Here is a 23058-nt window from a genome sequence, read left to right on the forward strand (position 1 = left end):
CTCTTTCGTACCATTAGTGAGAGACTATAGAGCTTAGATTTGCACTAATTAAAAATACTTCATCCAGTAAAAGAATCTGTAGAAAATAAAGGCTCAGGCTTTTTATTTCTATTCTTTCACAAGACATTGTCACAATTTAAATGATAATGAATTAGTTTTGTTAAATTATTGTGTTGTAAAGAAGTGTTAATCGTTAGTGTCCAAACATAACTGTTTGCTGAGTGAAATAATTCTGTCTCAATACCGCATGTTCTGTGCTAAATCAGATTTTATGGATAGCCAGGCTATATGTATTGTAAGGAAGGATTTTGTCTGGATTTTTACAATGGGTTTTCTTGAACTGTAGAAGTTGCAATAGTTTTGTCTACCACATCTCTTCTGAGAATCTCTTGTTTTCATGTTAGGTGCCAAAGTGTATCCTGCTGATATCAAGGTGAAGTTCAAGGACACATATGCTCTCCTGGGGCAAAATGTGACACTGGAGTGTTTTGCTCTTGGGAAGTAAGTGTGTTCAAAAATATTGTAGAGCACTGTTTGCTTTCATATTTCAGAAAAATAAAATATGTTTCATCATCAAATACTTTTTTGTAGTCTGCAATTTAACAGCCACTTCTAGAACATGCTGATTTGTTCTTTACTGTACCTTTTCAAGTCCGGTTCCTGAACTCAGATGGAGTAAATACCTTGAACCTATGCCAGCCACTGCTGAGATAAGCATGTCTGGTGCAGTTCTTAAGATCTTTAATATTCAGTATGAAGATGAAGGACTTTATGAGTGTGAAGCTGAAAACTATAAAGGAAAAGATAAACATCAAGCAAGAGTTTATGTGCAAGGTAGGTAGAAAAAAATTATTCTTCATGTTGCATGTTGCTTTTACTTATATTGGAAGTATCTGTGTTTTCATCGTGGACTCATTGCATCATCCTGGCACACTGCTGTTAGAGTTAATAAAACAAAATCAAAATCCCTACATAGAATATCAAGAATATCAAGCATTCATGAATTAATTAAACAGCTCAGTTTGCCTGGTTTTGGTAGGTCTATATTTACTTTGATAGCATTATTTGTTACTGTTAATATATTTGTGCATAATGGAATATGCTCAATGAAAATTAAGTAAGTGATTGAGAACAGTTGAAGTGAAAGAACTACCAGAATGAAAAAATAGGCAATTAAATTTGTTGTGCCTTTTTGTTTCTGCATTTTGTCCTTTATGTCTTAGCTCTGTTTTGCATTAGCTACTGTCATTTCTTCATACCTTCAGCCTCTGTCCCTTCCCTTCACACATTTGAATAAAAAACAGACCAAAAAGCACTTATCCTACTGCTATAGTGGAATCTTCAAGTAGTCTCCTTGACTAAGAATTATGCTATAAATCTTTGGCTTGAGAATATTGTCCATAACATCTGAATTGCATTCAGAATATTTCAGTCACATTTCACTGGCAATAAAGAACATCTTCTGAGTTAAGATCCTCAGTTAAACTCATGAACTCTGTGGAATAAATGAAAATAGGCATGAGAAGATTGTTACTGATTGCCATATATTAGCATAATAAATTAATTCAGTTGCTTGACAAAGACAAAAATACAAGGACATTTCAATATTATTAAGTATATTTTCTGAACCAAAAGAATATTTTTCTTGGATGCCCATTCAGAACATATCTAGATTTGCACAAATCCATTGAACTGACATTTTTATGACACTACTGAATAGTGTGCTTGTTGAATAATCTGCAGGTCAGTGTAAGTGGTAACATCTTACATCTTCTGGACATTTGTGAACCGTTCTTACAATTCTGTATATTTCTGCTCATTAAATGAGTTGCAGCTGTTTTGAGTCTACGTGGTGAAAGAAAAACAATTCATTCTTTCCTGTGCTAGCATATTGATTCAGTGTTATCATCCCTGTCTGCCCGGTTAAGTATTATGGAATTAATAGATTGTAATGCTACTTAAATACACATCTATATTTACTAGGTATTGTGTTTTGTTTTTATTCTTCAGCCGCTCCAGAGTGGGTAGAACATATCAATGACACAGAGAAGGATATAGGCAGTGATCTCTACTGGCCATGTGTAGCTACAGGAAAGCCTATTCCAACAATTAGGTGGTTGAAGAATGGTGTCTCGGTAAGTTTATTGCCATAGGGAACGCAAGATTGATAGGCTAGCTGATGGAAATGATTTTTTGAAGCACACATTATTAAAGGGCAAAAGAAATTGAATTATAAGTATACAAAGATCTGCTGATTCCCCCTGTGCTAGTGATTAAAGTCTATTTTTTTCTAGTTATATGTCAGTCTTTTTGTAAGTTTTGAATTACATTTTTTCACACTATTTAGTATTCAGCTCTGAATTCTGACCTTGTCTTTTGACTACATGTCTGGGGTTGAATTTTCCCTTTTTTCTCCAACCCATTAGAAGAAACTGCTGTTTTTTCTCTGTTCTGGATGAAAAGAGTTATCAGCTTCTCTCCAAAAATAATCCTTTTGTATCGCATTAAACATGACAGCATCTTTAAAAAAAGTATGAAAGAATAAGAATGGAGTCAATGCAGACAAGAAGTAAGAATCATTTAAAAATGATCAGTGGTCTTATAATGTAATTTTTCACATTTTTTTTTTCTATTGCAAAATAATGTGAAGTTTAAATGAATGCCACTTGATAATTGTAGGTTATTACTGTGATTTATTTTTTTAACAGAGTAGATTTTCTGTCCAGATATTTCAGAAATTTATTTAATATCCCTTTCTTGTACTGTGTGATGTGCTATTAAAGAAGAGGGCACAATACAAGACTGCATTTGTGGAGATGCAGTGATGCTTGTCTTGGCGTGCAAACAAAAGAAAACAAAAAGGCAGAGTTGTTTTGGCTGCATATCTTAAGAAAAATGTGGACTGGAAGGAGAACATGGATGTCATGATCTGCCATATGGAGATGGCTTATATTAGAAAATAACAATGTTGTTTTCTAGCTTCTGCACTTACTACAAACAAGTAATTCTACAAGCAAATTACTTGACAGTCCCTACTGAACTTGGCTTTCACTCATAATTTACATGCTAGATTTCAGAAAACATGTAATTCGTCAGTAATGCGCCAGGAGATTATATTGTGTGTTAATGCTGTGAGATGATTTCCAAGTGGAAAATAGCAAAAATATTTCAATTGCTTTGATAATATATCTTGATTCTAAATCAGATAATTTTTAATCATGTATTTTACTTAGCTCAAAACAAAGATTCCTTGTAGAAAACTGATTTTTTAAATCATAGAATCATAGAATTACCCAGCTTGGAAAAGACCTTGAAGGTCAAGTCCAACCACAGCCTAACCATAGTACCCTAACTCTAACAACCCTCTGCTAAATCATATCCATAAGCACCACATCCAAACGGCTCTTAAACACATCCAGGGATGGCGATTCAACCACCTCCCTGGGGAGCCTATTCCAGTACTTAACTACCCTTTCTGTAAAGAAGTGTTTCCTAACATGCAACCTAAACTTACCTGGGTGCAACTTGTGGTCATTTCCCCTCGTCCTGTCACTTGTCACCAGTGGGAAGAGACTTGCCCCACTCTCACTGTAAGCACCCTTCAGATACTGGAAGAGAGTGATAAGGTCTCCCCTTAGCCTCCTTTTCCCCAGAAAATAAACCAGTACAGGGAATATGAGTCCTCTTTTCATATAAATATTTCTGTATTTTATATAATCTTAATTTTCCACTACTTCGTGCACTCCAATTGACTTATATACATAACAGTGAGAATGTAACAGATTTTTTTAAAGTCTTGCCAGTGCCTTGATGTTACATGAAGTAATCTCTTCTGAACAGTTACTGAAAAAAAGAAAAAGAAAAAAAAAAAAAACAGCAATGGGGGGATGGATGGGAATTCTTCAGCATATATGATGAATACATTGTTTCACTGATTTTATGTTTTAGTTCCGGAAAGGTGAACTACGAATTCAAAGCCTGACCTTTGAAGATGCTGGCATGTATCAATGTATAGCAGAAAACACGCATGGAATTATTTATGCAAATGCTGAACTGAAGATTGTGGGTGAGTGAGATTATTTGCTTTATTTAGCAGTGTTATTTGCAGGCATTGTTTAGTAACAAAGTACTGTGAGGATGAAGGAATGAACCCTCCTTGAATCTAGGTGAGATGGGGATTATTTGAGCTCTTTAGACAGGTTTTGGCAACAGTAGGACCAACCAAGTTACTAACTTATGGAGAATGTTTACTGCATTTTTTCTGATGTTTGCCTGCTGTTGTTACCACACAGAGGAAATGATAACACAGAAGTTATACTTAGCACATGGAGTTGTTGACTACTTGGTCAAGCTTGCAAAACAGGTTGATAAGTGTTTTCTATTTTAGTCATTTATTCACTCCTCTGTTGGGCAAAATTTGCTTTTTTCAAAGCCATGTTGCTGGGCACCAGGCCTTTCAAACTCTTCCTCTTTACTCTTGCCTTTGGTTTTGCCTTCTCTGGACCATTAAGACCAGTTGCAATTTTTGTGTGCAGTATAGCTGTCCCATTTGATACTAGGATAGTTATTAATCCTGTGTATTTTCTAAAGCATTGTTCTGTAGTCGAAAGTTAGACTTTCAGATCCAGAGGCCTACAATAGGCCTACACAGACCTAAAATAATTTCCTACTTTTTTTAGTGATGCCATTAGAGCAGGTGTGGTGGCTACTTGGCATGGCTTTCATAATAAATTTCCCTGGAGCAGTTACCTTGGGTTCTTTCTGTCTCATGGTTGTATCCAGATTTTCTGGATCTGGATCTAAACTGTTTTTGACTTACCCAACACATTTCACAACAATACTTTGTCCTTTGCTTTTCTTCCATTGCCATGTACTCAGTACCAGACTAGATTACCCAGAAAGGAGCACTTTTTGCAAGAGGATTTTCAAGCATACTGATTGATAAGATGTGGGTGTTTAAGCAGACTTTGTACTATCCTAATTTACTAATAGCTGTATTTCCCCAAGCTCTGCATGGATTTGCTGACATGGTTAACAGTGATGGTGCACTAAAATACAAAGTAACTAGAAGTATTTTTCTCATGTTTTATTATAAATTCAGAGAGAATTAGTAAGCACAGCTCTGATCTAAGGTATGTTAGTGTGGTGCTTTCTACTCATTACTGTTGTACATGTCAGAGCACGCCTAGGATAGTTGGTCAAAGAGAAAGCTGCAAATAGAAGGGAACAACCTTTAAGTTGTTAGACGGGCTTAGAACCACAGAAAAGTAAAAACGATGTGTTATTTGAAAGTCTGATGGAGTGAGATACTTCTTATAGAAGTGGGCCTCTAGGAATCTAAATTTTATTAGGACTGATCAAAAGGCCTTTGAAAAGAAGTAGCTTTCCATTGATTTCAGTTGGCTTTGATCTTGTTAGATTAAACTTCGAAGTTCATAAGTGAACAAAAATAAACTTATGCTGTAACACAGTATTAGATCTAAATGATTTTTGCTGTTTCTTTTAAATCACTGTCTGCTTCTCATCACATCTCTGTATCATTAATATTTTTCTCACTGGTCTGAATATTGGACATTTGTATACAATTCAATATTTCATTATTTCAATATTGCATTCTTCAGAAAATTCACTAACAGCAGTACTCGTGTTAAATTTTGTTTTCAGCTTCACCTCCTACTTTTGAACTGAACCCTATGAAGAAGAAAATCCTAGCAGCTAAAGGGGGGCGTGTAATCATTGAATGCAAACCTAAAGCTGCTCCCAAGCCAAAATTCTCCTGGAGCAAAGGAACAGAATTGCTTGTAAATGGGAGCCGGTTAGTATTGATTGTTAGTGAACACTATGAGTCTTAAAATGCTGCCTTGTATTTTTATTTAGTATGCAAGCTAGTTCTTATTTTTGCAGAGATCATTGGCAAGAGCATGTATAATTTCAGGAAAGTGATACACCTGGCACTGTGGGTCCAAAGAGCTAGCAGGGCATGCATGGCATGAAGCTTTAGCCAGTGTGGTTGGTGCTGTTCACATTTCAAAATTGAATTGTATCACAAAACTGTAAGAAAAATATTTTAATGACTACTGGCAAATGAAAGTAGACCCTCTTGCTCCAGCAATATAAGGCATCTAGTCATGCCTCAATCTATTTAGATATTTTTGGGCTATAGGAGTGTTTATATATGTAGCAGTCAGGCATGAGATTCCAAGATATTTTTGTGGTATCTTTCAGCTTAACGCAATTCTTACTGTAAGTATTTCTTTCTGATCTAAATGCCAAAATTTTCTTGCTCTAATGCTTACACTTTCAATAGCATACATATTTGGGATGATGGGAGCCTGGAAATTATCAATGTCACAAAGCTGGATGAAGGCCGCTACACCTGTTTTGCCGAAAATAACCGAGGAAAAGCTAATAGCACTGGTGTTCTGGAAATGACAGGTAAACCTCTGCTTTGCATTTGTTTTGGGGAGAATCCTGCAGTTCAAAGTCGCTAATTTTCACTCTCAGCATTGCAGTACTTTTGCAAGCCATCTTATATCATCTTCCCTTTATAAATTAATGGAACTTTAAACAATGAGTTGTGGCTTTTAAAATGTGTTGCTTAGAAGAAACTGGGTGTATGTTTCATGACAGAGACTGAATGTCAGTTTCCAGGAATTATTAAATCTGATCCATTAAACTGTCATACTGTGATGGACTCATTCAAGATCACAGTGGTTTATCTCAAAAATGGATGGAGGACCATGGTTAGAAAAGAGAAATGGGGCCCTTATTTGACCGTCTTTCACTTTTTCTTTTTTTCTTTTTTTTTTGACAAGGTGAGCAAGCTTGAGAGGTCATTGCAGTTAAATAAATATAGATTAAATTTGTGCAATAGGAGCATGTAGACATAGGGTTGCATTACTAAATTCTCTTCACTCACAGGTATTATTATTTGCTGATTGAATACTGATATCCCTAACTATTTTAAATCTGATGTCAAGTACCTGTAGAGCACAAGCAGAAAGTGTGGCATTAGTGAACAGCTGTGTCTACCAAGTCTCACTGACAGTAGGACAGTTGTTTACTTTTTCAATGTCTGTTCCAAAAATCATGCTACACATGGAAGCTTAATACCACAACTTTGAAGCACTGACTTAAGAATGAGTCTCTGTCTTCGGATCAGATGAAATCATTTTTTTCCAGCTGATTTACTGTACCAAATGAAAGGGTATTGTAAGAGTTTATTTTGATTAATCAAGTATGCTTCATGTTTGCTTTTTTATCATCTTGTGTAGTTTCACATGTCTTGGCATTAGTCTCAGTCATAACTTTTAAAATCAGGATGAACATTTGCACAGTAAATCTGACAGTGGAACTCTTATACCACGTACCTTCACATGGTATAAACTACCTATAAAGAAGTTTCCAGTCTTTGAGTATTCTACTCCATCAGAAAAGGAATTTCAAAGGACTAAGATGCCTCCCTTGCATCACCACAGAAACAAGATGGTCAAATGATATATTTTAAAATTGCATTGACATGGTGAATAATAATGAATATTGACAAAATATACTTTGAAAATGGCATTCTGAAGCACTTTGTGTGACCCATAAAATTTTTAAGACATTGCTTGTGACTACAGGAAATTAAAAAGTTAAACTGAAGCTGACACACACTGTAAAGTTTGATGGCCTTTGATGGCTGTTTGTTCACTGCTTCTTATCAACTTCTTTAATTAATAGTCCTTAATATAAAGACTTAGAAATTCACTGATGGTAGAATCAAAGAAAGAATGAACAGGTATAACATTAGAAAACATTGTGTATCCTAAAACAAGTCCATAGCTAGGACTTTAGAGATCAGATGTTAAAAGGTTGCTCCAGTGCATCATGATGCTCCATTCTGCGATATGTTGTGACATCCTCACAGTCTCAGCATTAAGCACGTTTTGGATTACTAGGGTAGAATCTGGGAAGTTTTTTCCTCATCAGAATGACAAGAAATACGTTTATTGGGGTTATTTTATGGTTATGTGTGTGGTTAGGTCCTTTGAAGCACACAGAAACCTGGATCTTAATTAGGGGCAATAGCTTTTTTACTGTCATCTTCCACGATCTGGTACACCCTGTATTTGTGAGAAAGATATTACATGTCATGGTATGAGTAGTAGGTCAGAGGATGGCTTAAGTTGGAAAGGACCTTGAAGACTGTCCAGTTCCACTGCTCTGACACGGGAAGGGTGAACTAGGGTGAACACAGACAGAAGTAGGGTGGCCAGTAGATCAGGCCATCCAGGGAACTATCCAGCCAGACCTTGAATGCCTCCAGGGATGATGTTCAGTGTCTTTTTATTGTTCAACCATTTTTAAGAGAAAAGGAATGTACCAGTGATTCCCTTCCAGGACTGTGTTAATTTACCATATGAATTTGATGCATGTACCAAGATCTCTAGCAAGCATCATGAACTCTTGCCATTTTCTGTTTCTATAATGATGCTTTTCTGGGAGGTGTACAGCTTTCCTCCTTTTCTTGTATTCTTTTTCCTTCCACACGTAGCTGTTTTCATAGTTTGTTACACATCCCTTATATTGCTTCACAGCAGATAAATTAAGGTCTCCCTGTGATGCTGTAATGGAATTCTGACTCAGCCTGACAACTGAATAGAAATTTCCACTGGTTAAGGAGACTTACTTTAAACCTTAAGAAATGCTGTAATTAAAACAAGAAATTCAGCACAAATCGCATAAGATTCATTACGTATCTTCTTTCTACCTGAAGTAGTCAGTGAATAAAAATAGCTTTACATAGTTAATAATGTGATTCAGAGTCTGAAACAGCCATTTTCAAAGGGCAGCTAAATACGCATGAGGCATTTCAGTTGTAGAAGTTTTCCTTTGTTCTGTTTAATTTGTTTCTTTCAAGCATAGCTGCACGAATAACACGTGAAATGGAGTGGAGGGAGTAGTTTTATAGATAATCAAACAGTTACTGAGCTGTGTTTGCATTTGAATAAATATTTATTGGAATTTTCCATGTTTGCTGTTAACTTCACAGAAGCTACAAGGATTACTTTAGCACCACTGAATGTTGATGTCACCGTTGGAGAGAATGCTACCATGCAATGCATTGCATCCCACGATCCCTCATTAGACTTGACATTTATTTGGTCTCTGAATGGCTTTGTAATAGACTTTGAGAAAGAACATGAACATTATGAAAGGAATGTCATGGTAAGATACTCTCAGTCCTTATTTAGTTTGTGAAAGCCTGGTTTTCTTTATTGTGAATAGCTGTTTTACTTTTTCTATTGTGTGTCCAAGTCTGTAAAAATACAATAAGCTAAGAATACAGCAGAAAATTACAATGTTGGCACCTTCTAGACATGTAGACACTTGCAGATGGATACCTGAATTCAGATATTCAAATTGACATGAGCATTTTGGTACTTCAGCTAAATGCCACCCTGATGAATAGTGAATATAACTGGTAAGTAGGTAACCTGATAGTAAGCAGGGTGCAGATTATCTTGAAAAGGCACGCACATGTATTCACTTTAACTTGCCCATGTTTTTCTCCTCAACATTTCTGGAATTTGGCACAAGACTGGACCAGATGGTGGGTAGGAGTCAAGCAGTCTGTAAACACTGAGCGAGAAGAGTTTGTGTGAAGTCTAAACAAGTTAATACAAAGACGCTCATTTTGGCACATATGAAGACGAATTACAAACCTTCTGTGTTTGCATGTATGGATATTTCTTTTCAGTCTTCTGTCAAGCTTATTCAAAATTAATACCTTGAGCAGAAATCCTTTCTAGTGATAAATTGTGTTATTCAACAACAACCTCAGAGTGGTTGCCGAAAGTGTATTTATTTATTCTATTCTGAGTTTAAATGATATAAAAATATTCAAATTTTGACACAGATTCTTCTCATGCTCCAAAGAGGATCTGGAGATGTGAAGAGAAAAGGCTGTTAACAACGCCTCTAACGTCAGTATCTTCAAAATTATCTACCTTGTCACAGTCCCTCCTGCGGAGTCCTAGAGCAGCAATGTTACTTGATCTTTCAGTAGAGAAGAAATTCTGTTTATTTTGTTGTTTTTCAATTTCTATTTATATCCATGTGAGGAGATATTTCAGGCATTATTATTTTATTCTAATTTGGAACAAACCAGTTCTTAAAAGGCTCAGGGTTATCTTAGTCTACTTATTTGCTAAGTTGTAAACCTCCCTAGGATGTCACCTTGTTCTCTATCAGTGAGAGAACAAGTCTTTGTCCAAAAAGCCAGTGTAGCTATGCTAAGCTCAGATGAAAAATACTGAAACTCAAAGATACAAAGTCTTTTCTGTGACTAACTCCAATTTATGTCCAAACTTAACAGGGTACTATGCAAGTAGAAATATGTATTATATGTTGCTTCACAAGTGACAAACGATGAAGATTTACACCAGTTGGTTTTTTTGTTTGTTTGTTTGTTTGTTTTTTTAATAAAAAAAAAATACTGCATATGGCTGTTATGTCACACTTTTGATAAGTTTCTGTTCCCACATAGATGAAGAAGCTTTGGTCACCTTCTAGTAGCATTAGCTTTCCCTTAGCTGAAGACAAGAATGAGCCCGAGTGACAGTCAAAATAAGAGCTCAAAGAGTAAAGCCTTCTTTCAATATATTCTATGTAAAAGGAACCACTCCCTGTTTTGTCCTTTTTTATTTATTTTTTCTTTTTCTTTTTTTTTTTTTTTTTTTTTTTAGTTGCTTATAACCACTTATAAGGAATCACACAAAGAAATTGTGTTCCACTTTAGAGCAAGTCTGACAATAGTAGATGAAACAATAATTTTGATGTGGAGGAAAGGTGAAGCTGTCTTTATCAGAGGACTGTAATGCAAGACTGTGTAATGCAAGACCCTGAACTTTCTGCATCTGCTTATCAGGCGTTTAACAAAAAATTTCTGTCATTGACATACACTTCTGGGTTTTCACCTTAACAGTGAAAGTAGAAGGAAAATCAATATGTAAATACATATATTTAGGAATTTTATTTGGAAATTTAATCCCAAGTTGGGGCACTTTCTACCAAAACACTTCAAGTGAATGAGTCTGGGGCTAAATATATGCTTCAGTAAGTGTGCAAGGCCATAATTCTTTCTGCAGTTTAACTTAATGTTTAGGCTTACAATCTCATCTTTCAGCTATAGATAGTGGTCCTGGATCACTGATCCTAAATTCTGACTGTCTCTCCAATATCTTAGACACTGTGCTGAAGTTACTGATTTTTAAAAACAAATTAGCCTACTTTGTTTCTATGGTCTGGAGACAGAAAGGGAGAGGTCATTCACTTTGTGTAGATGTTGTGCTAGATGTAACTTGTCTCTTTCAGTAGATTATAGAGATATGTACTTCACAGGATACAGAAGTAGCTGAGGTGTGACTAACTCTTAATTCATTTAGACAGCTAAGTACAGTAAAACCAAACATCAGTTCCTTTATTTGTCAAAGTGTAACTCTGTTTCCCTGAGGCAAAATTCTTAGTTTGTGTTCCTTTTGCACATGATCAGTACTGGTATAAATAATTGAAACATTTATTTTAACTTTCTGTGGCCTTACTTCCGTGCTTTCAAATGCAAATCAAGTGCAAGTAATTTCTGTTTCTCTTCCAAAGGCAACTCAGTCTTCATCACTCAGGATAGAGGGGGCAGTAGGATGGCATTTGATGTCTGTAGTCAAGATATGTAATTATTTCAGGGTTCAGGAATTAATAATGTAGAAGAATTGGGAAGAAAAAAAAAAAGAAAAAAAAAGGAAGGGCCACAATATACATGTTTATGTAGGGTGTAATTAAGAGGAATATTCACTTTAAACATTAAACTCTGTTTCATGTATAATTTTCTAATAGTAAGGTGCTTTTTATTCCCCTTCACATGAGAGCAAAGGGTTTTCCTCCTGTCTACAGCTTATGTACCTCTGGTAGTTCTCAGCTGAAGTCACTGGGTGGCAGGTTTGCTCAGGCTTTCTCGGGTGGAAAGGCATGAGCTGCTGCACATTTGTCAATACAGCTCTAATTTTTGTATTGCCGCACAACTCTTCTCAAACATGAAAGAAATAATATATCATTGTGAACACTGCAGTCACTGGATATGTAATGCATTCCCTCTATGCTATAATTTCCTGTTAATGAAGGATCCTAATCTGTCTTCCTGAGAATACTGCTAATAATTTGTGGTGAATCGCAGATCAGCTTGATAGAGCTGCAGTATTTCAGTTCTCAAAAGAGTTTTGATATTGTTGTCACATAAACACTCTGACATGAGAATGAAATTCATGTAAATACTTGCATAAGTCTTTTTTTCTTTAAATGGAAGCTTTGGTAATGACACCATTTATTGAAGGCAAAGCTAATTTGCATTACATTAGTACTAAGACTGATTTATCAAAAGAATGCTTCTCAATGCTGTTTTGATTTCACATGACCAAGTGTGACAGTGATATTTGAAATGAAAAATACATCTACTAATTGGTTAACTTTCAAAGAATCAAATGCATTCTTCAAAATCTTATTATTAAATTGCTTGCTTTTGACTTTATGTTTGTTATTTAATTGAGGAGCAAGACAGTAACACATCCTTTCAAATCCCATACAGATGTAGTGCTTCAAGTAATCAGGAAACATCTGATGTCTGGTCATTTGTTATCTATGGATCTTCTTTTTGCCATGTATATTTAAAGACTGAAAGACCTACTTTTAAAATATATTGGAAAATACTATACATGACCCAAACAAATGTATTATTTTGATTTTTAGTTTATTACAGAACATTCTCTTTAGAATGTGAAAGTGAAGCTGTATCATTGTATTTTTAATACACTTTTGGAACATGCTAGTCCATTTGTATAGATAAGAGGTACTGTATAACTTAACTCTCCCTTTCCTTCACTTTCCCTTTTCTTCACTTAGGAATTCTTTACCTTACCAGGAGCTGTAATGACTGAGTTTCTTTTATAGAACCTTTGCTATGAGATCCCAGGCCCAGCTCCCTGGTGGTGGGCATTGTGTAGCATTTCAATCAAGTAAAAAGTTGTCGCTAAATGAGAAGCACAGTATGAGTTTGTGCTGACACACCTCACTGTCATGACTGCTACAGAGCAGGAATTAAAATCTACTGAATCCATACTGACTCTGAAGTCAGGCCCCTGCATTGTGCTCTCCAGTGTTTCCGAAGACATGACAGAAAGGTGACAAAGTATGTCTGGTGCAGAACTTGTAGGTCTTGTAGCTCAGGATCTCTTTGCTTTTGAAGTTGCTTCTGAATCTAACTTGTCTGTGTATAACTACAACAGTATAGACTGGACTTCACTGTATTCTCAAAAGTTACTGGTGTCTTTTTCCACTTATGCAAATATTACTCACCTTATTCCTCTTCAAAGTGCAGAAAGCTTTGCAGTCTTTGAAGACCACATTCATAGTACTCTGAAGATGTGTGGCCAGACAGCAACTGTATATTGAGGTAAATCACACACAAAAGGGCCTATTTCTTTACCTTGACTGGAAAAGGTGGTTAGTTCAGATACCAACATCCACACTGTGGATGTATAAAACTGGTGAGATGAATTCTAGATTGAAGACCAAAAAGGAGAGTTATCCAGAACAGACATTTTTGTACACCACACACAGATTAAGTTGGACTGCAAAAATCCTATTAGATGAATATAGCTTAGTATCTGTTTAGTTTTTCTAAGTTATAATTTGCTGAGAATGGTGATTCCCTGCTTGGGCATAGTAGACAAAATTATTTTACTGTATGTTCCTGCTTAACAAATTACTGAATAAACAGTTTCACTGTATAAATCCGTCCTTTACACTCCACTGCAGGAAAAAAAAAAAATATATATATATATATATATATAAAGGTTTTCTTTTTTTTTTTTTTACTTTTTTTTTTCACTGGTAATCCTCCTTGCAGAATGTTGAGCTTAGCTTCAGCTGTATGAGAGAAAATCAATAGAAAACTCAGGAGGAGAACTGAAGAATTAGAATATCGGGGGAGTAAAAGGTTGTTCATGAAGCATGGCCAACCAAATCATCTGAGCTCTTGATTTTTCTGAATAAAAGTCCCAGAACTCTCTGAAGGCACTGTCTCAACCCATTGCTACCAGTGTCTTAATGCAGCAGGGAGACACTTTGGACATGAGTAAGTTTGAAGTCAAATTTTTCTCTAGATTTCAGGGAAAAAAATCTTAATAATAATGTAGTGCATGGAATGGGATGGATGGAGCCAGTGGTTAAAATTAAGGAGGGGTAGGAAAGCAGAAGACATAGTGCTGAGGGTGAAGCCAACAAGCAGTTAGCTCCAACAGAAGGCACTGAGGAAACATATTATTAATCTACAATGCTATTTCCAGCACTAACTGTTAAACAGTCTACAGAAATGTAGTCTATGTAAAAGGATAAGATATGCCAACTACTGTTCTAGAATTTAAAAAAAGAAAGTAACTTTATATGATTGTGAGTCCTCACAAACTGCCCAAATCCATGAGAAATATCTACATCGTTCTGCCAAAGACAGAATCTGTGAAAAAAATGTAAATTAGCATCAGGATATAAGTCTATATAGTAAACTGTAAACAGCATCAGATCTTGTCTAATATCCAGCCGTGTCCATCAGGTATTATAGAGTCATAGAATCCTTGGAGTTGGAAGGGACATTCAGAGGTCATCTAGTCCAGCTCCCCTGCAGTGAACAGGGTCACCACTGCTAGAGCATGCTGCCCAAAATTTCCACTTCTCTGGGCAACCTGTTTCAGTGCCTCACCACCCTTACTGTAAAGGATTTTTTCCTTATATCCAAATTCTTTCGTCAGAGAGTGATGAAACACTGGCACGTGCTGCCAGGAGAAGCTGTTTATGCCCCATCCCTGGAGATGTTCAAGGCCAGATTGGATGAGGCCCTGGGCAGCCTGAGCTGGTGGCTGGCAACCAGCCCACAGCAGGGGTATAGAGCTAGATGTCTCTCTCAATTCAAACCATTCTATGATTCTGCTTAAGTTAAACAGGACTTGAAAAAGTCTCACGAGTTAAGTACTACCCATAGAAATATAGTTTGTAGTTGATTGTGAATTTTCTTCATCAGCCATAGCTATGAGCCATGAGTACAAGTGAACAAGTATCTAGACTTTTCTTTTTCCTCTTGGAAGTGAAATAACAGGGCACGATACCACAGGGGTACTGGTACAAAGCAAAGTATCCTGAGGCATTCACAACAGTGTGCTGAATGGGAAAGAATAATGTGTTTGTTGGAAGTATTTCCTAGTCCACATTTCAGGGCTAGAATTAGCACTGTTCTTCCTTTACATGTAAGTATAGTTCACTGAAGGAAGAGGTTCTTTATCGGGAATGGCTATCATTATCCTGCTGATTTTTTTTATTTAACCATCATTTTTTGCCAGCTGTGGCTTACAAAATAAAGTGAGATAAGATCTTTTGTGAACATGATAGAGACACTGGAACTGCATTGATGTTTTTGTCCCTCTGTTTTCTGTTATCTCCATGTCAGGAAAATAGCTGTAATCACATTTACATTAACATTCATCAACAGCTGCTGGATTTTCTGCACTACTTTTAGCTAACACACAGCAGATCCTCTACTGGCTGGAAAAAATGTTTCAGGTGAACATGTTTAAAATTCATAGTTTTGGGTACTGAGTTTACAAAGAATATTTAAGTTATTGCTAGCTTTGGAAAAAATAATCTAATCTCCAAGAATCTCTTCTCTTCCAAGTTACCTCTTATTAACTGTTCTATCACTGTATTCCTGGTGTGCATTAAAACACATTAAAGTTCAGAATCTGGGAATTTTAAAAACATCTCCATCTCTGCCTACCAGATTCTTACATAATTTTGTTATTACAAAGGCCCTCTTAGCTTCCTAGTAACGTTCTTGCTGAGGCCATAACAGAAGTTTCAGTCGAAAGAAATGATTTTCAATCACATAGAATTAGGCATTCAGGAATTATGAGCACAGGCAAAGGTGACTGTCAAAAAGAAACAGTGGATCTCAGATGTAGAGCATGCAGTGCCATTTTTGACATCACTATTAAAGCATAAACATAGGGTTTGTATGATGAAAGTCTTTGCTTGAAACTTGGTAAATATCTGAGTGGTGAACCACAGATACACTTGGAACATCCCTGAGTACTGCTATCACAATTTCCAGTCTGTGATTCAGTTTTCTGTGTATTAAGGAAGGCATTTTTTAGCTCAGCCATGCTGAGGTTTTTCAATGAAAACATGCAGTGCATTCATATCTAATTTGTGGACAGAATCTGCTGATGCCCATGTTCTTTATTTGCTTTGTAAGCTCTTCTTTTACCACCAAGAACTTGGGCTTCTTCTGATGCATGGAAAGCTTTATCACCAACAATATAAAATCTTTATTCAAGAGAGCTTCTGAACATATAGGGTAAAATACCGTACCTATAGGATGATAATGTTTAAACTACATTACATTTTTCCATTTGGTTTTCATCATTTGTATTTTAAGACCAAGTTTCCAGAGAGAAAATTACTGTTAATGGAAGTATGTTGGCACATCATTAAGAAATACAACAAAGTATTTTACTTTATTTGCTAAAATATGAGTTATTGAGTTGTAAGACTTAAGAAATTGTAATCATTTTTATGAAGTAGAGATGAGATAAAGAGAATTCCAGGTTTGTGCAGTTCTTGTAAAACTTACTGGACGAACTTTCGTATGTTTATATGAAGATCAAAGTGTAAGCAATGATGAGAGATTCCTGGTCTGTAGTGTTCTTCTTAGGATGGCATTTAGTGTTAATAAACTACAAGCTTATAGCGGAGAACTAGAATAGAGGATTGTTTGCCTCTTTTATTAAAAACTGAACAACAACAACAAAAACAGTGTAAGAACCCAACCACAAACTGGGAAATCAAGAGGTCAGAGTTTATGCAATTTGGTTTTTATCATTTTTGGAGCTCAGAGCAGTGGGTAGATACCCTTCTCTGCTCCTACACTGGTACTGATACTCCTCATGACTTTTCTTCTTGAAAGCTGTTGACAGCATTTTGTAGCCCACTACAGACAAATGTGGTTAGTCAGGCAGCCAGCCAGAGCTCATTTACACAAGTAATCCCCACATATTTTCACAGGATGCTGTCCTTGAAGGTAATCCCCCTGCAATTCTCATGAATTAACGAGGGCAAGGAGCACTCGTCCAGAAATGCTTCTGTTCCAGACTGCCCTCGTGTAGGAGGACAGTTTTATCTGACTATTTTAATCTCCTCTAAATATATACTCTGAACTTGCATTCTAGTTTCAGAGCATTTGGAAAATATTTAACCTTTACTTTTTCTTTTTTCCCCCCTCATTTTCAGTCAGGAAATATAAACTGAATGATGTAGCTTTATTTCATTTCTTCAAAACATCAGAATTTAGGGACTGCAATGACAGACTATGATACTTCAAATTATGTTGAAAATCTTTGTTGTTAACTGGACACTATGACTGTCCAGTTAGAACACGAGTTCTTATGCCTAAACATTCAGCATTTTTATTTACCATTTTGCATCTTAATTCTTTTTGTGGAGGTTTCAGGGTTGCAGTGTTTTGGTTTCCTTTTTTTGTAGCATAATGAGATTTCTGAACAATCTGGAGTGAATTACAAAAACAGAATGTTGCCTCTTCCAATTTTGTGTGGTATAAAACCATCTGTTCATCTTTTCTAACATTTCTATTTTCATGAAAGCAATCAGTTATACTTTGTATATATATAATTTGGTTTTTGTTTTTTCTTCTGAAATACTATAGAACTAACACATGCATAAACCTAACCTACTAATCTGTTTTTAGGGCTTTTTTTGAGGGATACTAAAATTATTAGAAATGTTAATTTTTAATCATTTGTATAATTCTATTTCTTAATATAAAATGTGCTCTCCATTCAGGGTAGCTGTGGTCTCTGTTCTGCTCCTTGTTCTACAGGTGCGTGTGTAGTGGGTTCAGAGAAATGTTTCAACACAATTTTTTTTCAACTTATGGTACTACCACAGGTGGCTTGAGACAGTGAGCCTTATAGCTATCTGAAAATGTGACACATATTTTCCCCAGATATAATCACTTAAACACTTTGTATTGAATGTCCATTCAAATATGGCTTTTATTTCTTTCTTTCTCTTCCTTTTCCTCTCCTTTCCCCTTTTCCTTTTCCTTCTTCCTCTTCCTTTTTTTTTTTCCTTTTCATCTTTCCATTTCTCTTCCTCTTTTTTTTTTTTTCTTTTCCTGCAGAATGATGTATGTATGTGGGAATTTTAGAGATCTTCTACATGTTATACATTAAGAAGTTTTAACTCTTTGTATAAGAGACAAAACTTTTAAGCCCCACAGCTAGGGTTTTAAATTTGCCGTAAGAATTTATCACATTGTCAAGACATCCATTTTCTACTTATCCAGTTTATGGGTCATTTATCGTTAATGGACATTTTAAATACCAATTTCTCTCAGCTTCAGTTCCTTCTCCAGAAATAGGGGTAATTAAAACAACTTATGTCACTTGTAGCACTGTAAAAGTTAAATGAATGAATTTTCCTGAAGATTTCTATAGGAAGAGAAAAAAAGTTGATGGAGGAATAATAATTCAGTATTCAAAGATGTTTGATTAATGAAGAACAAAAGAGTGAATAAGTTGGAGTTTGTCAAAGCTATCCATTAAAGCAGGTAGGCATCCTTTACACATTAGCACAGAATTATAGGGGTTGGAAGGGACCCCTGGAGATCATCTAATCCAACCCTCTGCTAAAGCAGGTTCCCTATGGCACATTACACAGGAAAGCATCCAGGTGGGCTTAAAATATTTCCAGAGAAGGAGACTCCATAACCTCCCCCAGCAGCCTGTTCCTACACTCTGTAAATCTCAAAAAAAAGTTTTTCCTCGTGTTTAGTTAGGACTTCCTGTGTTCCAGTTTGTGCCCATTGCCCCTTTTCCTGTTGCTGGGCACCAGTGAAGAGAGCCTGACCCCATTCTCTTGATACCTGACCTTTACATACTTATAAGCATTGATAATATTTCCTATCAGCCATGTCTTCTCTAGGCTGAACAGCCTCGGGTGTCTCAGCCTTTCCTCATACAGGAGATGCTCCAGGCCCTTTATCATCTTTGTGGCCCTCCAGTGAACTCTCTCCAGGAGACCCCTGTCTTTCTTGAACTGAGCAACCCAAAACTGGACAAAGTATCCCAGATACAGCATCAACAGAGCAGAGCAGAGGAGGAGGGTAGTCCTTTTAGAGTAAGAACAAGAGGGCAGCATTAAAAACCCTTGTCTTAAATATATAACAGGTGCACAGGCTGTCTCTAAAGCTGGACTTTTTTCTAAATGTGCAAATTGTTGGCTTTTAATTTCTTGTAAGCTCAGTAATGCACTTCTTGGTCTAGTGATTGAGTCATCATGAAGGTTAGCTCCTTGCACACTACAGTTCTATTTTTTAGAATGTGTAATTTGTAGGTTAGCCAGTTTCACCCCAACTGGAGAACTTTTTCCTAAACACAAGATACTGATAGCCATTACTTGTAGTCTAAATGCTACATGATCATGAAGCATTATGTAAAGACTGTGGATATCTCTTGGGTCGCATAATGTGGTAACAGAGCAGTGAAGTTGACAAAGGGCTACAGCTTCATATTAGACTCTCTCGGCTGAGAAGCTGATTTTATACTGCAGTCTTTGCTACATAATACTGAATCCCATCACTTTATTTTATGTGAGTGCAGTTAATAATGACACCTAATTTAAAATGTCCCTCTGTGTTGGTTAATTGTTCTTATTTAAAAGACTACATTCTGTATTTCTGTAAAATTGCATTTTATTCACTTTATATTTTACATACTAAAAGCCTATTGGAGATTCTGGCTGAAATTTAAATACATCATGCAGAAATACTTAGTCATTATAAACTCTGATGCTGAATTTTGATTAGAACCAACAGATTTTAAATCTGTGAAGATGGAGTAGTACTTCCTCTGTTAATTTGCTAGGTAAGGACACTCCTCTCCCACCCAGGAAAAAAAACAAAACACATAAAAAACAGAATAAAGCTTCTATTACACAGATAAAAAACAGTCAGTATTTTACTTATATATATCCAATCTAGCTACCTCAACTGAAGGTTTTAAAAAGTGAATTTGAAATAGCAAGATTTACAAAGCATTGTGTAAATCTATCTGAGGTTTGGACCTTTAAAAATATTCCTATATAATATAAAGAGAAATTAGAAGGGAAAAGATTGAAGATATCCATGTCATATCCATATGACAATAAAGTAAGTGTGGTATGTGTACAGAGAATGATGTATATGATGTATATGTCAGCGGTGGCTGCTGGTAGATGATTTGGTGAAGTCAATGGAAAGTGAGCTTTGGGGCTTCATTCTCTTTTAAGTCTGTAAAAGAACTGTCAAACAGCATTCTGGTCTGTTAACGGGTCTCAATGAAACTTATACAAACATGCATAATTAGGAAATAATGGTGTAGATGAATTGTCTGATTGCTGTTTACGAGAAAAAAAAAGTCTTAAAATAGTAGAAAATTAACAATGCCAGCTAGTGAAGAAGTATCTGCTCTCTTATGTCGTGGTTTTGTTTTTCATTTATGGTAAAGTGCAAGTGTCTCTTCAAGAAACACAAGACATCTACAACAGTTGTCTCATGAATCAAACATACCTTTGAGAGTGATCTCAAAACAAGCACTTTTTGGAAACAGCAACTGCTGTATATCTCTATATCAATTGGGAGGTATGTGTAGATGGGTATCAGTTACACAGGGATGTTTACTGTCTTCATTAAGTACTCTTTTTAACAGATTAAATCCAATGGTGAACTGCTCATTAAAAATGTTCAGCTGCGGCATGCTGGAAGATACACGTGTACTGCCCAGACAATTGTTGACAATTCTTCAGCGTCAGCTGACCTTGTCGTAAGAGGTAAGGTTCTCTGTGTAAGGGAGAAATGCTGCTGTTTTGTTTTGCTTTTTTTCATCTAGAAAAGTAGGGTGTTTCTGGTTGTTGAGAGTAATTTATTTCTCATTTAGAACTGACTGTAATTAAAATGAGAAATACATAAACGTGTATCAGGATACTGATCCTGTTCTGGACATTTAGATATATGTTTTACTGAAAATCAATAAAGGCTTTTTTTTTTACTATGTGTACTTTCTTTCTGTTGAAGTACATTTGAAGTAGTTTAATTTGCTGTTTATTATTAAATATCAAAGGTGGTAGTAAGTATTATTTCAATATATCTACTGCATAATAGCTTAAAGAAGCCATTTCCATTTTCTTATTATGCTTCATTGATACACAGTTTTGTATAACACTAGGCCTAAATTTTTAAAGGATCCGTTGTTTTCAAATGACAGAAATCATGACACTGAGGTTAAGATTATCACTCCATCGTTAAATCATTCTTCTCTCTGTAAGTTTTACTGCAATATGAGAGCACTGCATACTGAGAGCACTGCATACTCCTTTGGTATATATGCTACAAAATACATTACACTATGTGATTTACAGTAGCATGAGTTAATTCTTGTCCTTTGGACATTTTACTGTTTTGTGCCTCCAGGAATAATATATTCCAGAGTACTAATGCTCTGTAATGCTGTCAATTCAAAGGATATTTAACATGTACTTGGATCTGCATTGCTATCATGTTGTACATTCCAGCTGTACTATATATCTGTCTAATAACTGAAGTGTAACAAGTGTAACTTGTTCCTTCATTCTGAGTTTCTGTCATCTGCTGAGGTTGTGGACTTATTATTTTTCACTGAGTGTTAACGGCCAGTGAAATGCCATCAGTTTTGGATGAAATGTCAAAGCAAATTTGATATATGGTAAAATTTCAGAACTGTGAAGAAAGGTAAGAGTTTGGTTTTGTGCCTTAGTACTATGTAAGCAGTTCCTTTTACATAATAAAATAGGAGTTAAGCTGCCTTGTCAATCTTCTGGTTCTCACAATGTGGTAATTATAAATAGAATAATAACTCTTAGCATGCTTTTTGGAAGATACCAGCATTCATTTTATGCTTAATGTTCAGGTTTTAACATCATGATCACAGTCCTACATAGTGCTAAGCACTTCTCACCCCTGTTTTTGTCAATAGAAGAATCAGCACTTTAAAAATTTACATTTTTTTATGATATATTACAGAAGTGACATTATAATTTCACTGTATTGATAGTAAGAAACAAGAGCAAAATCTGGTTCCAGAGCAGTAAAACTATAGGCACTGTTCATGCAAGCAAATGAAGATATTTTGTCTCTCCACAAGACAATGGAACTGTTCATATAGTCTGTCCTTCATGACATTAGAGCATTAAAATTTGAGTTCAGGAAAGCTAATAGTAGTGTGCAGAAGAGCACTCTGTGAGACTGAGTACACCACCAGGGCTTAATGGCCGTGATCTGCCTCATCCAGAACACCTATCTAGGTATACTGTAATAGGACCCAGGTGCCCAGTTTAAGTTCAGTCCTGGCCTGGCTTTCAGTCCTGGCTGCATTACAGATATGCTGGCTCCAGCTCTGTCTGTGGCCCTGCCTCCTGGATGGATCTTTGACCTGTGCTTCAGGTGCCTTCTCTCCTGGATGGACCTCTTGGATATATGCTGCATCTTGTCACCTGGATGCACCTGATGAATTTTGCCTGTGTTGCCCAGGACTGTCTTACCAGCACCTAGCTCTGCCCACCTCATTGTGATCCCTACAGAGCTGGATTCCTCACTGAAGGTGCAGCCTACCCAGTGGTTACACTTATGTCGTGGCTCAGCTTTCCTGATGGAACTGTTGGCCCTTGGTGCTTCCAGACAAAGGCTTTTTCAGAAACTTTGACAGTGAGATGAGAAGCTGCAAGAGGTTCTTCTCAAAGAAGGCAGGAAAAAAAAAAAAAAAAAGACTAACACTGATGGACCTTTCCATACTCTTCTTTGTTTCAGTTCATTTACCTTGATCACTTTTCCTCAGTTGTATGGGGAAAGGGAAGAGCTCAAGAGCTGAAGATACGTTTGGCACACTATGT

At 36.1% G+C, this 23058-nt stretch overlaps 1 protein-coding gene across 17 annotated transcripts in view; it reads left to right on the plus strand.

Moving 5' to 3' along the window:
- Nucleotides 1-23058, plus strand: part of CNTN1 (contactin 1) — a 225682-nt gene that overhangs the window by 166193 nt on the left and 36431 nt on the right. For all 17 annotated transcript variants that reach the window (XM_085536184.1, XM_085536156.1, XM_085536165.1 and 14 more), the window contains 8 exons: nt 405-501; nt 653-834; nt 2011-2135; nt 3949-4066; nt 5665-5815; nt 6308-6435; nt 9035-9210; nt 20844-20964. In XM_085536184.1, the coding sequence (XP_085392310.1) occupies nt 405-501; nt 653-834; nt 2011-2135; nt 3949-4066; nt 5665-5815; nt 6308-6435; nt 9035-9210; nt 20844-20964 (1098 nt within the window). The remainder of the gene's footprint in view (nt 1-404; nt 502-652; nt 835-2010; nt 2136-3948; nt 4067-5664; nt 5816-6307; nt 6436-9034; nt 9211-20843; nt 20965-23058) is intronic.

Source organism: Coturnix japonica, chromosome 1 (genome assembly GCF_054131305.1).
Source record: "Coturnix japonica strain WE chromosome 1, WE-NBRP24, whole genome shotgun sequence".
Lineage (NCBI taxonomy): Eukaryota > Metazoa > Chordata > Aves > Galliformes > Phasianidae > Coturnix > Coturnix japonica.